Source organism: Phyllostomus discolor, chromosome 8 (assembly GCF_004126475.2).
Source record: "Phyllostomus discolor isolate MPI-MPIP mPhyDis1 chromosome 8, mPhyDis1.pri.v3, whole genome shotgun sequence".
In the NCBI taxonomy this organism is placed as follows: Eukaryota; Metazoa; Chordata; class Mammalia; order Chiroptera; family Phyllostomidae; genus Phyllostomus; species Phyllostomus discolor.
The window spans coordinates 72342724-72362148 of NC_040910.2; the positions used below are offsets into that span (position 1 = coordinate 72342724).

General features: G+C 43.4%; 1 protein-coding gene and 1 long non-coding RNA gene across 2 annotated transcripts; one reads left to right on the forward strand and one right to left on the reverse strand.

The window, feature by feature from the left end:
• Window positions 1–1033: 1033 nt before the first annotated feature.
• Window positions 1034–13841, forward strand: LOC118502110. The gene is made up of 3 exons (XR_004904782.1): window positions 1034–1047; window positions 10511–10513; window positions 13685–13841. It is a non-coding gene; the product is annotated as an uncharacterized LOC118502110 (long non-coding RNA).
• Window positions 4303–18735, reverse strand: ZNF594 (zinc finger protein 594). Its single transcript, XM_028534537.2, is given in 4 exon segments — window positions 4303–7664; window positions 7666–7816; window positions 13407–13518; window positions 18142–18735. Coding segments are annotated over 3 exon segments (2076 nt in total). The 5' UTR covers window positions 13489–13518; window positions 18142–18735; the 3' UTR covers window positions 4303–5821.
• Between the last annotated feature and the right edge of the window lie 690 nt (window positions 18736–19425).

Below are 19425 nucleotides of genomic sequence, written 5' to 3' on the forward strand. Positions count from 1 at the left end.
GCTACTTTGCATGGGGACTCGGCTGCAACTCCAATGTCTCCGGCAGTATCCTGGCGAGAACACTGATTTTTTTTTTTTAACTTGATTGTAACACGCTTTGCAGGCAGTGTTTTCACCTGGTGGACTCAACTTTGCCAGTACCCACCAAATCTCCACGGAGTCACCAAATGTGCTTGGCCTCCACTCAGCTTCCGGCATGAAGAGGTAGGAGTCCCACCCAGCAAGAGAGAGGGACTGACCCCTGTCTCTGTGGTTGCTCTAGGAAGCCAGGACTCCCACTTTTGTGCAAGACCTCTGCTGGCCCCCGGGTGGAACTTGAGGGCCTGAGGGTGCCAGTTAGTTGAGATCCTGCTGTGCCTTTTACTGGTGACCAATGAGGTAAGGATGTTAAAGCCCGGGGTCCCAGGGTGGGCTGGCTGTGGCGCACCAGCTGAATCCTACTTTCGAGTTCTGGATATGATGACCCAGGACCTGGGCCTTTGTCTCAGCCCCAAGTGACCTGTACTTTGTGAAAATGTTTCCCACCCCAGGGTGGGATTCAATAGCCAGTCTGCAGATACTTAGGGGATCCTTAATTGGCCTAGGTTATTTCAGACTTCCAGCTAGATATATTAAGATACTCTTTTAATAACTAATTTTTAAAATTTAATTTAATTGCAGTGTGAAAGGATAAACTCAGTAAAGCAGGGTTGGCTTTAGAAAGAAGGAAGAAGGAAGGCACTGTCCTCTGAGGCTGCTGGAGGAATTAAGACAATAGATGTGAAGGCGATAAGGGCCAAGGCCAGCAGGGTCCATCACTTGAGGCCTTTTGCTGAGAAGGGTGGTTATATGTTGGAGTGGCAGAGGTCTGGGACAGCTCCTGGGCATATCACCCAGAAAATTCATCAAGAACAGAGCAAAATGCTTCTATGCCTTTGATCTACTGGTTATATCTGGCATTCTCTAAACTGGGCTGTGGGTGGGAACGGTGAGGGCCCTTAGTTACAGTAGGACTGTAATCCACATTCTACTCCATTGACTTCCAAGTGGGGGAGGGGGAATCCAAGAGTGCAGTGAATGTGGTAAAGAGCTGGGAGATCTTCATGCCCTTGTGTGGAGAAGTCTTCAGGTGGAGTTCAGAGTTTCCCTGCATCAGAGTGTTCATGCTGCTAAGCAACCCTATTGTTGTACTGAATTCAACCCTAAGATGGAATTTCCACCTTGGAGTTCACAGAAAATTTACATGGAGAAGCCCTTTGAATATCAATGTGGACAACTTCAGCATCAGAGCACCCATAGTGCACATTGATCTGGGATTTACTGACTGTAGGACACCTTCATTCTGATCCGAACCTTTTCCCTGATTTTTCTTCTTTCCTGAGGTCACTAGACTGGAAATGCCCTTTGTGTCAACTAAGTTTGTTCTGCTTCTTGAGGACAGGGCTGACCCGGAGGAAGAATAGGCCACATTCAGCCCAGGGTTGCCACTCAACAATTAACAAATGAATGAATTCAACAAATAAGAGGTTGTAAACAATGACTTGGGTATCAGAAATTTAATTCACTGAAGGTATAGCATCACGAGGTCTTTGCTGTCCTTTACTTTGCTCTGCAAATCCTTTATCCCCCAAAATGATGGTGATGGCATTAAAGCCCTATATCAACCATCTAATCTAAGTAGTATCCCTTTATGTGACATGGGCACAGGTAAAATGTTAAAAGGGTGAACCAAAACTTTTCTTTAGCTGAGGGAATTGATCTGCTATTCCATTTACTCAAATATGAGGTATTCACAGGTTGCATTCATCCATTCATTTTTTAACTGCTCCAGGCAACAAAAGGGAGACTTCATTGAGGCCCCAGGGCCACCGGGTTTGGACAGGAGGTCAGCTGCACTACTGAGAAGGCGGTGCAGGGGCTTTAATTGATCTTCTTTCGGGGTGCAGATGGTTGGTGTAACACTTGTGGCATATCACCCTGTCACTCAGAACTTCCCATGGAGCTGTAGCCATTGTCCAGTCTGAGTGGGAGCCAGGCTCTCTCACCCCTGCAGCCTCCCTGGTTAACGTGTGGAATGGCCACCCAGTAGAGTCCTTCCCTCTTCTAGACCAGCCCAGAGAGGGGTCACACTTCTGCCCACATGAACCATTGTCTGTCCTAGTATCTGAGGCTTGGTCCTGGAGTCACTGGACCTGCAAAGACCAGAAAGATCCAGTCCCTTCCCAGTGGAGCTCTGTCTAGTGTAGCGACAAATCTATCAACGTCTGTGCTATGATGGCTGTGGCGTCTGGGAGCACAGTGGAAGCACTTAACCCTGACTGGGTGTACATCAGGGAAGATGACCAGAGTAAATGAGGCCAACATGAAGGAACTGGGAGGCAACACAGCAGTGCCAAAGGAAATGGGCTTTGGAGTCAGGCAGGCCTGGATTTGAATTCCAGTTTATTTACTAGTTTTGACTCGCTGGGCAAATTATTTTGCCTTCCTGACCTTAGTTTCCTATTTAGAAAACAGTAGTATTCACCAATTAAGATGGAGACAAAGAATGCAAGAGAAAATGAGTGTTAAGTCCTTATCACAGTACCCAACACATAGGAAATACTGAAAAAAAGAAAGGAGCTAGGTAAGGAGGGAGGGAGCATTCCCGGCAGAGGGAACAGCTTGTGGAAAGGCCATAGAGTAACAGGGCAGTGTCTAGGTCCTTGGGGAGCTACAGATAGTTCAGAGGTAACTGTTGGATTTAGGAAGGTAAGCACTTTGCAGAAAGGCCTCCCCAACTATCTCCCACTGCACTCCCATGCCTTTCCTTTTTGGCACTTACCATGGTTGTAATTTTACTTATGATGCTAATTAATCTCGCCTCTGCTCCACCAGGGCAGAGACTGTTGTCTATTTCTACTCCCCCCTCTTTGTACCCCCACCCCGTACCTGACACATATTAGAAGCTCAATAAATATTTACTAAGTGAGAGGATGAATGGGGCTGGATCAGAACACATATATCACTGTAAGGACTGGGCTTCAGGCTCAAGTTAGTGGGAAAGCTCTACAGAAGTTTGGGGATGGGTGGCTCTATCAGATTTGTTCTAAAGAAAGGACACTCAGGCTGCTCTGTAGAAAAGTGGAAGCAGGAGGCATGTCAGGAGGCTGTGGTAATAACATAAGTAAGAGATGATAATGGTGGCCTCACTCTAAGGGCATGAAAAATTGAGAAAATGGACCAAATTGGAAGATTATTGGGCAACACTCCCTTCCTCTACTGTACTGATATGCTCTTTCCCCAAGGCTGTAGTAACAGTGTTGTTTCCTATGAAATATTTATATGGAGGAATGTCTCTTAGTCCACAGTCTAATCACCTGTTCCTCAAAAAGACTTGGAGTTTAGGTCTTTAGCTATTTAAGGTCCTTTCAATATCCTGCTTATCCCTATAAACATCATTCTCACTGTATAAAGGACATGGAGATGGGTTTATAAGAATAAGTTCCCAATTCCCTTTGTTTACATAAAGAAAAAAAAGAATGCTAAAATGTCCCAGTTAGCTAAAGGTTTTGATTAGTTAGAATCTAGGATAACTAAAAAGTGTTAAGTATCTTTAATTTTTAATCCAGGTATATCACTGATAATAGCCATTTTGAAATCCTTTTGCTTCCTAAATATATTTAAAGACATTCTGATATAAAAAGAATATTAATTTATGTGAGATTATTAAAGAGCTTTAACATTTGAGACAGTGATGGGGGTAGGCATGCTCTGTACCACCATCCACAAGCAGCCAGCTTTTGGGATGGTGTGGGATGGTGTAGATGGGCTTCTTCACTTCAAGACATCCCACTAATCTTCAGAGTGCCCCTCTGGGGATGCTACAGCCCCCCAGAGCCTTGAACTTTAATAGGTCATATTCTTTATACCAGTTACAAGACAGCACTGTATCTTACATGGTATGTTTTACTTATAAATACTTTATTTTGTTTTAAAATGATTAGAGCTCCAGATGGTTTTCTGTGTGTCAACAGCAAATTTCAGTTTCTCATTTAAAACTCACAACTGGGTTGGTGGGGGAGAATGGAGGAAATGGTATAGCGAATCAGAAGAGTAATGGGTAGGTACAAAATAGACAGGGGATGTTAAGAATAGCATAAGAAACGGAGAAGCCGAAGAACTTATAAGTATGATCCATGGTGTGAACAAAGAGAGGGGGGCAATGCCAGTGGGAGGGGGGGTGCAGGATGAAGGGGAATAAAGGGGAGAAAAAGATGGGACAACTGTAATAGCATAATCAATAAAATATTTTTAAAAAACAACTCACAATTAGTCCATGAGGTGGATTACTTTATCACTGCTTTATTAATAAGGAAAATAAAGATCAGAGGGGTTACATAGTTTGCTCCAGTCCTGAAACCAATGCATCATATGGGGATTCAAACCCATGTCTGTGCTCCCTCCATACCAGATTGCCTCCTAATTAAATGAAAGGTTTCTATGAATTCCCCTGGGACACTGCCCACATGACACTGAAATGCTCGCTTAAATGGCCCCAGGTGACTGGTGTTCTAAATAGCCATGGGCAGGGTTCCTCAAGGATGACACTAGTGACACTTGAGACCAGGTAATTTTTTGTTTGGGAGGGGCACAGGGCTGTATATTTTAAGATATTTAAAACATCCCTGGACTTTAGACAGTCAATATTTTCTTCAAGTTGTGACAACCAAAATGTCTCTGGACATTGCCAAATGTCCCCAGGAGGCAAAACCATCCCATTGTGAACTACTGATCCCTTCCATGCATTTCACAAGCTACTGCCACTGAGGAAAGATATGAGGTCGAAATTCTCCTTGCCTTACATGGTTTTCTCAGTAGCTTTCTTATTTGATGACTCATGGAAATTCAGATGCAATCTGCCAGTAGTTCAAAGTATAAGAAATATTTAAGGACCAAGTTTGCCCAGAGGCAGGGCCTAATTACCAAATTAGTTGGCAGCTTAAATGATGACCTCTCTTCAGAGTTCTATTTAGATTCCCCAATTCTCAAATAAGCTGTGCCCAATTACATACAAAGTCCTGGTTCAAGACAAAACCACTTCCCCTATAATCAACTGACCTTTCATAGCAGATGCTTTCTTTGAATTCCCAGCAACCCATGTCAACTAAATGCTCAGTCCCAGCACTCAGTCTTATCCTAGTCCCAAAACCTACTGTCCTTCTGTCCCTTGGTCTTTCATTTCCTGATACTACCAGTAGTCACCCCTGTTTCTCTGGGGAAACTCCTCATGTGGCTCTTGTCTCCTCCTGGCCTTCAGCTATCTCGTCATTTCTATTATTTTTTTTTTTTTTTGGTTTCTTCTCAATTAGTGGTTCATTCTAATTCGTACTTTTGCATATGTATAAGCATATTTTTATAAGGATGGAAAAATAAAGAATGTGTAAAACACCTACCTAAGGGGAAGAATTCATCCCAGAGAAAGATTTAATCACACTAAAGTACTTAAGATTTTTACTGGTCACTGGACTCGGTAGTCAAGATTTAAAGGGCTCCTTTCATGGAGAATTTAGTTTTGGGTGTTGCCAAAGTGATTTATAATGATTTAGTAACAACAGAAGTTGCCTAAAACACTGTCAAGTAATTATATGCTGGGGACCATACTCCAATGTAGTTCTGAGGCAGAAAAAGGCTATTTTATGCCCAAGAACTTTTCCACCTGACTACACTTACATGTTTTCCATCCACTAGGACTCTTGTAATGTTACCTTTTTTCAAGTGGTTTTCAATAATAAGAATCCTCTATAGTGCAATAAGATGTGATCTCCACCAGGCTTTTCCTACATGCATTAGGTTGTGCAACCTGTTAGAATAAGTCCTGTGTGAAAACCCTCTCACATTCCCCAAGTTCCTGTCCAGGATGAAGTTTCTGATGTTTAAGAAAGGCTATGTGCCCACTGAAGGCCTTCCCACAGTTACTGCATTCAAAGGGTTTCTCTCCAGTATGAATTCTCTGGTGACTAATAAGATGTGAGTTCTGACTGAAGGCTTTTCCACATTCAAGGCATTCATAAGGTTTCTCTCCAGTGTGAACACGATGATGTTTAATAAGACCTGAGCTTCCCCTAAAAGATTTCCCACATTTAGTGCATACATAAGGTTTTTCACCACTGTGAATTCTATGATGTCTCATAAGGTCTGAGCTCTGACTGAAGGTTTTTCCACATTCTTTACATTCATATGGTTTCTCTCTGGCATAAGTGACTTGATGTGTGATGAGGTCTGAGCTGTTCCAGAAAGTTCTATCACACTGATTACCTGGACAAGCATTTTCTTCATAATGAATTCTCTGCTCTCCTTTAAACAACTCATCCTTGCTGAATGTTTTCTCACCTTCAAGTTTTTCTCCAGTATGAAGTCTTTGATGTTTGAGAAAAGCTGTGTGCCAGATGAAGGATCTTCCACATTCCTTACATGCATAGGGTTTCTCCCCACTGTGGATCCTCTGATGTTGAATGAGGAGTGAACACTGCCAAAAGGCTTTCCCACATTCTTTGCACTGATAGGGCTTCTCTCCAGTGTGAATTTTCTGATGTGTAACAAGGTGAGACCTCTGGCTAAAGGCTTTCCCACATTCACTACATTCATACAGTTTCTCTCCAGTATGAATTATCCAGTGCCGAATTAGATCTGAACTTCCCCGGAAAGTTTTACCACACTCAGTACATTCATATGGTTTTTCTTCCCTATGTATTCTCTGTTGTTTGATAAGGTCCAACTCAGAAGTGCAGGCTTTTTCACATTCAAGTTCCTTTCCAGTATGCAGTCTCTGATGTTTAAGAAAAGCTGTGCGCCCACTGAAGGATTTCCCACATTCACGACATTCATGAGGTTTCTCTCCACTGTGGAGTCTCTGGTGTTCAGTAAGGCGTGAACGCTGCCGGAAGGCCTTTTCACATTCATTACACTTGAAGGGTTTCTCTCCAGTATGAATTCGCTGATGTGTGACAAGGTGTGAACTCTGGCTGAAGGCTTGTCCACATTCATAACATTCATAGGGTTTCTCTCCTGTGTGAATTCTGTGATGTATTATAAGATCTGAGCTTTGATTGAAGGCCTTCCCACATTCATTACATATATAAGGCTTCCCTCCGCTATTAATTCTCTGGTGTAGGACAAGGTTTGAGTTTCCCTTGAAGGCCTTCCCACACTCTTTACATTCATAGGGATTCTCACCGCTGTGAGTTCTCTTATGTCTAACCAGATTAGAGCTCTGATTGAAGTCCTTCCCATATTCATGGCATATATAAGGCTTCTTTCCTGTATGAATTCTCTGATGTATAATAAGATTTGAACTTTGATTAAAGTCTTTCCCACATTCGTTACATACATATGGTTTCTTTCCTGAATGAGTTCTCTGATGTATAACTAGGCTTGAGCCCCGATTAAAAGTTTTTCTGCATTCCTTACATTCATAGATTTTCTTGATATTATCAGTTTTCTGACGTTCAGTTAGTTCTGACTTCTGTTTGAAGCTCTGGCCACAGACGTCATACCTGTGGGATCTTTCTCCAGCAGAAAGTATTTTTCCTCCTTCATTGTATCTGTGGCCCCTCTCTTCTGAAATGGCTTTCTTGGGGATGAGGTCCACTTCCATGATGGCTCTCTCCTGGGAAGGAGGCTGCCTCACCACATCCTCTGAGCACCACTAACCTGTCCTTGGGATCACTGGTTTTGACTAACCCACATTCCTGGGAGGTTTGTCTTTGGTGTACTCCCAGTACAGCCCTCACTAATTCTTTTTCTTCAGAAATTTTCCTCTTTGCCTTCCAGTTCTTCATCTTATTCCTGGTCTCAGAATCTGAAATGATAAGTAGTAGGCCATTCTATAATTCCTAAAATACAAAAATCACCTCTCCCTATGTTGGGAAGTTTAAGAAGGAGGAAAAAAGAAACTAGAGGAGGACTCTTCCCCACTGGGGCTGAGATTCAGACCTTTTTAGAGAGACTGTAGCATCACAGGAACACATACCCTACCAGCAGAGAAGACATGTGTCAGGCGCAGGTTGGAGCTGGTGTGTGGGAGTGGTCTGTTGGGGTGATGGGAAAATTCATGGGAGGAGGCGGGCGGTCTGGAGCTGGCTCCAGGATGTGGCCCTTTTGATGGGGTAGAAACTTGGTGGATCCTGTGTGTAATAAAAGCACACCAGCACCAGGAAGAGTTTTCTTCTTTTTCAGTGGCCTTGCATTGTCCCTCCAGCATCCTCTGTTGACAAAAATCTAAATCTTGTACCAGCTGGCAAAGGAGGAATGGTTGAGATTCAGTAACAGAAGCAAAGCAAGGCAAAGAAGAGTAGATTTGGAGTTGAGAGGCAATAAATTAATAACTGGCACCCTACCCTTTCCTCCCAATAATAACAGTTAAACAATTCTGAAACTATGCCTCAGAATAAAAATGTTTGCCTGTCATTTTAATAGGAATCAATTCTCCCTTTCTCAGACCTGGCATTTTTCTTTCTGGTATTCTGGTAGACTTGCCTCCTTTTGTATGGCAACTTTGTATCCTCCTGTGACTGGAAGCAGATGAGTTTACTATTTTTACGTGTCTATACCCTCAAATTCCTGACATTTCCCCCACAAAAACACATTTCTGAGCTCCTTGAGTGAGCCATTTCACCTTGGCCCTAGTGCTATAAACGCTCTAGCCATTAATCTGTTTGCAATGAATAAGAGGTAACACAACACAATGATTCAGAACACAGACTCCTAATGGACTACAGGGCCAACTGCCTGGGTTTGAATCCTGGCTCCCTCACTTACTCACTGTGTGATCTCAGGCAAGTCACTGCAGCCCTCTGTCCCTCAGTTTCCTCACTCTAAAATGGAGAGAGCAATAGCATTTACCTCACAGTTGTTATGAGAATAAATATATATAAAACATTTAGAACGGTGCTTGGCATATAGAAAGCACTATATTAGTGGCATCTGCTGTTATTATTACTATTAATGTTGACCCTTTAAGCCCAAGAACTATCAGTGAGTAGAATGTCCCTAGCATAAACCTCCACATCCAGGCTGGATTTAAAATACTGGAAAGAACTGGCTTTATCATAATTTTCTCCTAAAGTGTTTTTTTGTTTGTTTGATATATATTGTTCAAAAGTCAGAAACATGCTAAAAGATGGTAAAGGTACTTCTCAAAAGCCACTGAAAACAATGAAAAGAATGATAAATGAGGTGAACTCCATATTTTAAAAGAGGGCCACATACAGACATCTCCCAAAGGTTCATATTTCTGAATGACACATTCAGTGACCTTTTGATCAGAGTGAAGACATCTAGAGCATGGCAGGAGGGGAGTCATGGAGAAAGCAAGGACTGTCCCTGTAGACATCTAGTCTGACACATCAGAGTGGGAAGAGGCGGTGCTAAAGTGGGGAGCCATGCTGGCAGGTCATCTCTATTCCCTATGCCTAGTTCTAGCTACGGAACACTGACAGAGGTTAAGCAAGGTGAAGAAGGAGTAGACAGTGTGACTTTCAAATTGTATAATGAAAAGCCTGTGATCTAAAGGGCTTTCCCTTGTGCCATGTTGATCTCCTGGAAACCAAAAACTGAAGGGAGATATGACTGTAGATTAGATGAGAAGGTGTTTGTGGCAGCAAATCTGCATGAAGGTTCTAAAGTGCCCTTGCTCTGTTCCCTCTGCCTCTTCCCATGGTAATCTTTAATGGAGAGTCTGATTCATTCACTGCTCAGTCGTAATCATTAAGGTAACTGTGTGGGAAGTGTGCTTGAAAATAGGTGGTGGTGATTGTTTTAAGAAAGAAAGGAATGTGAATAACAGAGGGATTAGGAGCATACATCTGAGAAGAATACCAAAGGAATTGATATGAAACATCAGAGTTCTCCATTATCTCAAAGAAGAGATATAAGGCTTTAAAATAGATTATAGGTTATAAAATAATAAAAAATGAGAATTTGAAAGAGTTGAGAAAAATGCAAGAGAAAACTAGAAGTATTATGTAGATGAAATTCACCTAAGAAACAACAAAATAATCACTACAGGGTTATGATGAGACCTGGAGAAATCATACTGAATGAAATGAATATAAATATGATTATAGAGAAGACCAGTAGCAATAGAAAGATATTCAAATACATAAAATTAGTACTACTGAAGAAAAGAACAAAATAAAAACATTCAAACATGTAACAGAGGAAAATATTGCTGAAAAGAAGACTTGAATCTATTGGAAGGGTGTGTTGTAGCCCATAAAAAGTTGATATGTAACAGTCAACACCAAGATATCTCCTGGTGAAATAACTATATTTCAGGAACAAATGAGCCAATGGGCATGTAGGCAAAAAAACAAGTAATATGTGAGGTAATTTCAGGTTGACTTTACACTTCTCCACAGTTACACTTAATGCCAGACAGAACACAGTTGGCCCTCCACACTCTAGCATTCTATAATTGTAGATTCAACCACTACTGTTGAAAATCTTTTTTTAAAAAGTACATAGTTGCCCGGGCTGGTGTAGATTGACTCAGTGGGTTGAGCGCAGGCTGGGAACCAAAGGGTCACCGCCGCAGTGGGCCAGGTCTCCAGTGCCAGGTCCCCAGCGGGGGCCATGTGAGAGGCAACCACACACTGATGTTTCTCTCCCTCCCTTCCCCTCTCTTTAAAAATAAATAAATACAATCTTTAAAAAAGTTACATTGTTGTTGACATGTACTTCATAGTTAGGCCTATGATGGTTGCTTCTATACTGAACATGTACAGACTTTTTTTGTCATTATTCCCTAAACAATATAGCATAAATAAGTACATATCATTTACATTAGGTATTGTAAGTAACCTAGAGATGATGTAAAGTAGATGGGAGGATGTGTGTAAGTTATATGCAAATACAACACTATTTTATATAAGGGATTGAGCATGTGTGGATTCTGGAATCCACAGGGGTCCTGGAACCAATCCATATCCCAATACCCAGGGATGACTGTATAGTAATGCCTAAAAAAGTTATGAAGAGAAAAAATGTGCTCCAAAAAAGTTTGTACCCAGCAACATGCACTTTCATGTTAAATGCATGGGAAAACATTATCAGGTAGGTAAAAAAAAACTCATGGAGTTTGACACCCATGAGCATCCTTTTTGGAAAGGACTGCTTGCCTGAAATATAGCCAATGAAGAAATAAATTAAACATTAAGGAATTGAGAAGACAATGTAAAAAAATCGATGGTGAGCACTGAATCATTTTAATTGCAGGACTGAGATTAAATAACTGGAAACTGTTTTTGTAGAATAGGAAGTGAATGATTTAAACCATGACAGTGTTAAAATAATTATATTATAAAAATTGCACTGTGAGGAGGAAAGGTGGTGGGAATGAGTATAAATTGTGCTGCTTTGCCTATCTTTCATGACAGGAAATCAACAGATACCATTAGAGTGACTCAGACTCTTAATGGATTTCATAATCATTTTTTCATAATTTTAGAGAAGGAATCTCTTAAAATTACAAATACTTTTTCCATAACATTTTTGTTGATTATAAAAATACTGCATGTTTATTACGGGAAAACAAAAAACAGAGAAAATAATAAGCACCTATAATCCCTCGATCCTGCCATCCAAAGACAGCCACTGCCAATGTTCTGTTATATACAAAAGTGGGATCGTATTATACAGTCCCATTTTGTCTTCTTCAGCCTACTTTTGGTACTGGAGCTGGACCATGAAACATTTCTCCTGTCCTCTGGCTTAGTCAGCAGAGGGCGCTGAAGGACCACTGTGAGCCACACACAGAGAAAGGGATTTCTCTTCCTGATACTAGTAAGCTATTTTGGTTTTGGGGGGGGGGGGGGGCAACAAATCAATAGATGGGATGCTTAATAGCTTGTGGTGGACCAGCTCTGGCCCACTCATGCCCTCCAATGAGTTTTCCACCACCCAGCAGGCAGACTATACCCTACAGTGAATTTCTCTGCATTAGGCAGACCACTCTTACAGACCAGCTCTGGCCTATGCCCTTTGACAAGACTCTTCACCACCATCAGGCTATGTGTCCCTCTGGCAGCCACAACCTCTTCAAAAACATCTGAATCTCAGCTTTGAGCTATGGAGTCCCCTTCTAAATTCTTGGTTCCCTCCTTGTTTATTCTCCCTTAATGTGAGGCAAGGCTGCTTCCTGCATCATCTATTTCTGTACTCTTCAGAGTCCTCTTGTAACCCTTTAAGTAGTTAACCACCTTTTACTATGTAAACATTCTTTATATAAAATGTCCCTTGTTTAAATAACTGGTATAGTTTTTGTCTCTTGACTGGATCCTGGCTGACAGTGAATACACAGTATAATTTCATCTTAGATCTAAGACAAAGTGAAGATGATATAAGCAAAGTAATAAGGGAGCTAGAAGGAGGAAACAATACATTATTTGCAAATAGTGATAAAAGCACTCTTCTATAAGAATCATTAGAATCAAACTTTGCCACAGGCATGGGAATGGTAATGTACCCAGTCCTTTGTCATACACAGCTCTCTCCTCAGAGGCTGGTGGCCACACTACTCAAATTTTTCATCCAATTCCACCAGAAGTAGTTTAAGGAACTCTTTTCCTCAGAGGATGTCTGAAATAGAAGGGAACAGCATCTGAAACATAAGCTTGATCAGTGATGAGTCCTCCTCTACAGTCCGATATAGTGGAACTCAGAGTTTCTGGGAAAAGGGCCTCAGTGTTCATGTCACTTACTGATTTGTTTGTCTAACATACACTAACTGAGCACCCACTGTGTTCCAGACATCGCACTAGGTATTGGCAATACAAAAGTGAACATCAGATGTGGTCTTTGCCCTCAAGGAACTTACAGTTTAATGGAGGGGAGACATATATGTAAACAGATAACAACAAGATAGTGTGATCAGTGACTAACAAGGTAAGCACTGTCTACTGTAGGACAGCTTAGAATCAACAGAACATGGTAATGTATGCGGGGAAAGAAAGAAGTCAAGAATGGCCTTTCAGTTTTCTTTTTTTTTTAATTTTTTTATTCCTTTCAGTTTTCTGACTTGAGCAACGAGTGGGATGTGGTGCTATTTATGAAGACAGAGGACACAAGAGGAAGAGTGGTTTTCAAAGATGGGAGGAATAGGTCTGAGATTTGAAGATGAGTGGAATTTTCATCATCTATTGGTCTAACAGGACTAATAAGACAGAGAGAGAGAAAGCACAGGGCAAGTCAAGAATCTGTGATTTATAATGTCATAGGTCAGGCTAGCTATCCTTTACCAAAGAGCTGAAGGATCTTGCCTCCAAGGTTCAAAGCCATTGGGAATCCTTAATCCTCTAATTCCACTGAGATCTTAAAAACATTTGTTTTTTTTTTTCAACTGAACAAGAAGTTAGAGTGTATGGATTCTATGTTGAGGATGGAGCCCTTACCCAGTAAGACCAGCTCTGCCTCTTCCTTGCAAAGATTCCAACTGAGTGCAGATCTGGTGCCCAGCATCCTCTTGTGATTCATTCACAGCTGCATCCTGCAGCATCTTGAATTCTGAAATAGAAGTTCCTGCTCAAAAACTGCCCAATGGAGAGCCAGTAGCAAATACGCCATACCCTCTCTTCTCTTTTAAAATCTACTACTTCCTGTATTACTCTTGGTCTCAGTAGCTCATCTTGCCTCTCCCTCTAAAAATGTGAGAGACCAAGATCTAAGACAGTGGTGGAGTAGGTGGATGTTACACTCACCCCCTCCCAGGACCAAACTGGAATTACAATTAAAACATAGAACCATCAACCTGAATAACCCAACCGAAGACAAGCTGAACAGAAGTCTCATAACCAAGGATTTACAGAAGAAGCCACATCAACATTGATAGGAAGTGGGGGAGAGATGCGAAATGGGCTGGCCCCACTCCCATGGGCTGCAGCTGATATCTGGAGGGATACCTCAGCTGCAAAGGTTCCCCCTGAGGAGCATGGGGTCTCAACCCCAGGCTGGGATTCCCAGCCCAGAGCACCAGAGCCCGATGAGGAGCCTATGTAACATCTGGCTGTGAAAATCAGTGAGGATTCTGTCTGCCAGGGAGACACAGGAGTCTGCTAGGGCACAGGAGCTCTTTTAAAGGGCCAATGCACAAATATCTCAATTGCAGCCATTCTGGGTTCTGGTGGAGGGAGAGAACAGTGGACTAGAGTCACTTGAAGAGGGACTGGGGATTGTGGATCCGGGAAGAGGGCTGAAGGGACAGCTGCCAGGATTCCTGTGCTGAGTCCCTCTCCCACACTGCAGATGCCACCTTTCTTGGTAGGAACATTACCCTCCTTCTGGCATCAGCCTAGGGGAATGCAATAGCCCCACCCTCCGGATTCCCTGTCACCCATCTTTCAGAGCCCACACCCAGCTGAGGATTCAGTTGTCTGGGAAGGGGTTTAGAGGTCCAGGCAGACTCAGGGGGTATTGGTGACTGGGGTGGGGGCCACTCCTCCCTCCTTCCCCTAAACCTGACTAGCACTCCCCGACATGGGAGATCCACTAACCCCACCCTCCTGGACTCCTGGTGGCCCTGCTCTGCTGAGCTTGGGCTCTCCAAAAAATCTGGGACAGACTAAGCTGTGTGTCTCAAGGACAGGAGCTATTTTTCTCTTGCATTCCCCACTGGTGCACAGCCCTCTCTTCACACAGCCAAATCTTGGTCTACTTGGGCCTGATAAATTCCGCTTGCCTAAGTCTGATGATTTCCTGACACCATGGCCCACCACAAAGGTCTGCAGAAACCCAGCAGGGGGAAGCTAGACTTGGTATACACTGGGACTTTTGCTAAGTGGCCTCAGACCCAGCACTAGCACTGAGACTGAACCTCTATCAATCTGGTGAACACCATGTGCTCACTGAAAACCTTTCTCATGCAACTTGTGTACTGCCAGAGACTCTTTCAGTGAATGAGCCTATAAGGCAGCCAGCAGGCGGAGGCAGATCTTTGGGTGCCTTGGGCCTTTTGCTGACCTGCCCCCAGGCTCAGTGGAAGCCTGCCTTGGTGCATAGCTCAGTCCTTCCTGTGAACATGCGGGCCCAGCAGAGGCAGCCACAAACTGTGGATCACTTTGTAGATCCAAACAGGGTGCCCAGAGCCAGTCACAGGCTCTAAGGGATAACTGTTCTGTGCCTCTCTCCTAGCATCTGGTGACAATCCTTGTCTTCCCTGCTTTGTAGATGCATCACTCCAATCTTTGACTCAATCTTCACATGCCACTCTCCCTCTGTCTCTTTCTTCACATGGCCATGTTCTTATAAGAACACCAGTCACATTGAATTAGGGGACAATTCTATTCCAATATGACCTCACCTTACCAAGAGATAGTTGCAACAACCCTATTTCCAAATAAGATCACTTTCTAAGGTACTGGAGATTAGGACCTTACGTATCTTTTTGGGGGGACATAATTCAACCCATAACAATAGCTCAACTCTATGATTCACCTAAAGCAAACCTATGCTCTGGAATCCTCCCTAATTTCTCCACATACTAGGCTTCTCTCCATTCCATCCCTTTGCCCATGACTCTCTTACTCGTGATGCCCTCCCTATTTGCCTCTACCTACATCTGGAATCAAGAACTCACATGGCTGCAAGGGGCCAGGCAGTTAATCAGGAGTGCAGCAAACTAGGTGATAAATGACAACTGATACATGTTTTCCATGTCAGGGAAAGACAATAGATCAGTGGGGACAAGGAATCTGGAAATTTCAGACCAAGTCAAAAGGAATGACTTGCTACTCAACTCCTACTAACAATGAAGCAGGAGACAGCATAGGAAGAACTCTGAGACTGCAATACTGTCATTGGCCAGCATTTATCACCCTGGTTGCCAGGAAACACCTTTTACCAATTAGGTAAAATAAATAGTAAACTGAGGCAGGGAGGAGGAAGGAGACAAGTCTCATGTGCTAAGTCAGCAGTCCTAAGTCTGGTCTGATAATATCACCAGGTGTTCTAATACCACAAGAAACACTATATTAGCAAGAAAGAGCCCATAATTTGAGTTTGGTTAATTGCCTACCTCTGGTTACTATCTGTTTTACAAGGGAATCCCTGATGCTTACAGAAAGTGCCCACAAATAACTTCAGAAATTGCCCCAAAGTTTAATTAACTGCCTCCTGTCACGTATTTGTTTTACAACAGGATGACCAAATGGAGTCTGGAACAAGATAAGAATTTGGGCGGACAGACCCCCATTCATCCCTAAATTTGGGTAATCACATTATACCAGGAAAGCTGGTGTCACATTTACCCATAAATCAGTATGTAACTTTTTACCCTCCTATCCCACCAACTATGTAAGTCCTGAGAACAAAGGTCTCTGTCTGTCTGTCTCTGTCTGTCTGTCTCTCTCTTGGGCTCAGGGTGCTCTTGGCTCTCAGGCCACAGGGCCTCTGGCCACCCAGCCTCAGGCTGCCCAGGGGCTTGCCACTCTGGTCTCCAGCCTCTCTTGTTTTTCTCACCCTGCTTTGCTCTGAAACTTTGCCTTTCACCCCCTACTCTACCCAGTCCTGTTCTCTTCCATGGAAGCGAGCCACTAATAAACTGATTACATACTACTAGATTTGCTGATATGTAATTCTTTACATGCGTCAGTAAGAAGAACCAGGTCTCTCCCGTCAACAACAGCACCATGTAGGCACGTGGGCCCTGTTTGGCTACATCTTCTGATTTTCTAAGAGGTACTGAAAATCTAGATTTTTGTGTGAGTGGATGTCAAAGAAATTTCCTGATATAAAAGTTTGGCCACTAATTCAAATAAAACAAATACCATGAACTATGAAAATATATCTACAGTTGGATCTGGCCAGGAGCCATCATTTTTCAACCTCTGGCTTACACAAATACTGCCCACTGTTGCAGGCCCACCTCAAGTCAGTACCTTCTAACCATTTCAATCCTTTTTTAAAAATTGATTTTAGAGAGAGGAAGAGAGAGAGAGAAACATCAATGTGGGAGAGACCCATCCATCGGTTGCCTCCCCTATGCACAGACCGGGGATCAAACCTGCAACCTAGGTATATGCCCTGACCAGGAATTGAACCAGCAACCTTTTGGTGTACAGGATGACACTCCAAACAACTGAGCCATCTGGCCAGGGCACCATTTCAATCCTTTTTAATTCATACTCATGTGCACACATTAGGTGATGCTAAACAAAGACAGAGTCCCTGCCTAGAGTGGGGGCCTGTACCACACACGGACACACACCTGAAACAAGGAGATAAGAGTTTATGAATTTAGCACTAGCTCAATAAGCTTAAAAAAGATGAGAAACTTAAAAATGGAGGTAGGTGAAGGCTTCCCAAAGAAAATGACTTTTGAAGTTACTCCTAAAAGGATATACAGACCTTTACAAAGAAGAGACCAGCCTTAAATCAGCCTCCTCCTTTGAACTCCAACAGTGCTAATAGCTTAGATCAAATATTAGAACATGTCTAAAGCATACACTTCATTCTTGTAGTTCAGCTTAGTCTCCCCAGCGGGGCTGTCAGTTACTCCCGGAGCTTAGAAACCAGATCTCGTCCATTGTTACAAACTACAAAGGAGCCTGCCACAGCGAGGGGCAAGGAATAGAGTCAATTTACGACTGAGGATTGTTTCTGGGTTTGGGGGAGGTGCTGTCTGCGAAACGCACAGGAGAAAACTGGAAAACACTAGAGCGGGGTGGGGGTGGGGGTGGGGGTGGGGGTGGGAGGGTGCGGAGGCAGTGAGATGGGGGGAAGGCCGTGGGCGGGGCACACCGAGACCCAGAAGAGGGCCAAGGGTCAGAAAGCCCAGGCCCAGGCCCCACACACCCATGTCCCGGAGGCCCCAGCCTCTCCCACTTCAAGAAAAGAGGGGTGGGTTCATCTCCTGCCTCGGAAGATCTGCTGCCCACCCAGCTATCGGGAGGGCCCCAGGCGCCAGGGCTACCAGTTCTGCGAACGCAGCGGGGTCTCACCTCCAGGCCACTCCCCGCCCCCCGCTCTACTGGGGCCCCCCTCTACGGCCGCCATCGCGCATCCCGTTCTAACTCGGGCGCGGAGCCAACATCTTGGACACCAGAATTGGGTGGCTACTTCCGGCGTGCTCCCTAAGGAGGCGGTCGCGCTACGCCCGCACCCCCCCTTTCGACCCCTGCTGTGCCCACCAACCCGCGTGTGCTCCCACAGGCTCAGATATCTTATCTGCGCAAACTCCGCCGGCTCGGTCCTACGCTGGGTGTAGCGTGAGTCGACTCCCAGAGGGTCCTGCGCCGCGCAGGTTGGTGCACCTGGGGGCTCCAGCGCCAGGTGCGCTTGCTTACCACCGAGATGTAGAGTCCTCCGGAGGTCCTAGACTTGCCTACGGCCGGGTTTCAGTCCGGTCGGTATGGGTGGACGACCCCATCAAATAATTTTACATTTTTGTTTTGCCTTTTAAATGTTTTTCTGCCCCCCCCGCCCCCCGCATGCTATTGTTGTCTCAAACAGAGAGAAACAAAAATAGGGTAAGTTCAGAGGTCAGAAAGTCAGACAATAGCTGACCCACCACTAATGAGCTGTGTGGCCTGAGTCCCATTGAATGGATCATCCTCTTCCTCACTGATTTTAAATGGCGTCTTTATCATTAACTAAATTTACATATGTATTTGAAGTGTGTTTCTGTTCACTTGTCTATTTGTCTCTTCTTCGATAATAAACTATTCTACCTGTGAGCTTTTAAATATGTTTTAAAATCTGGTAGGGCTAGCCCTTTATCCATTTGCTCTTCTTTTTTTTTTTCCAGGAAAGTTGTAACCATGAATGTTTTCATGTATTTCTTATTTTACTTTGAAATAACAAAATTAAGCGGGTTTTTTTAGCTTTAGTTTTGTTGTAAGAACCAAGATCTGCTTAAACAAGAAGAAGAATGAAAATGGAATTGCAGGGAAAGACAGTAGCTACATTTTTGTTGAGAAATATGAAGTCATGTTAACAGTGGGTTTTTTTGGGGGTGCTTTTTAGTCTTATTTTGAACAAAGAACTCTTTTTTTCTGACCCTTTGTGGGCTTAACTTGCTGCCCCTTTCAGAAGCGTGAATTCATTATGAGATTAACTTGTTCTACAAATATGTGTGGAGTGCCCACTCCAGTCATTGTTGATGCAATGAATGTTCAGCAAAACCCTAGGCCCTCTCATGGAACTTGTAAAGGAGATATTTAAATACATCCATGAATAAATATGGAGTGATAACTGCGGTGACTGCTATGCTGGAGAATACACTAAGAACTTATTAATGAAAACTTGACCTACACAGGAAGGTCTGTGAAGACTTTCTGGAATCTGGCTTTCTTTGATTAGTCAGGCAAAGGAAATGAAGTGGTAGAAACCCAGCTCTGGCTAGAGCATAACTTGTCTCATGTAACAGAAGCCAGGGGGGTGGAAAGACCTCAGGAAAGGCCAGGACTTAGGGATCTA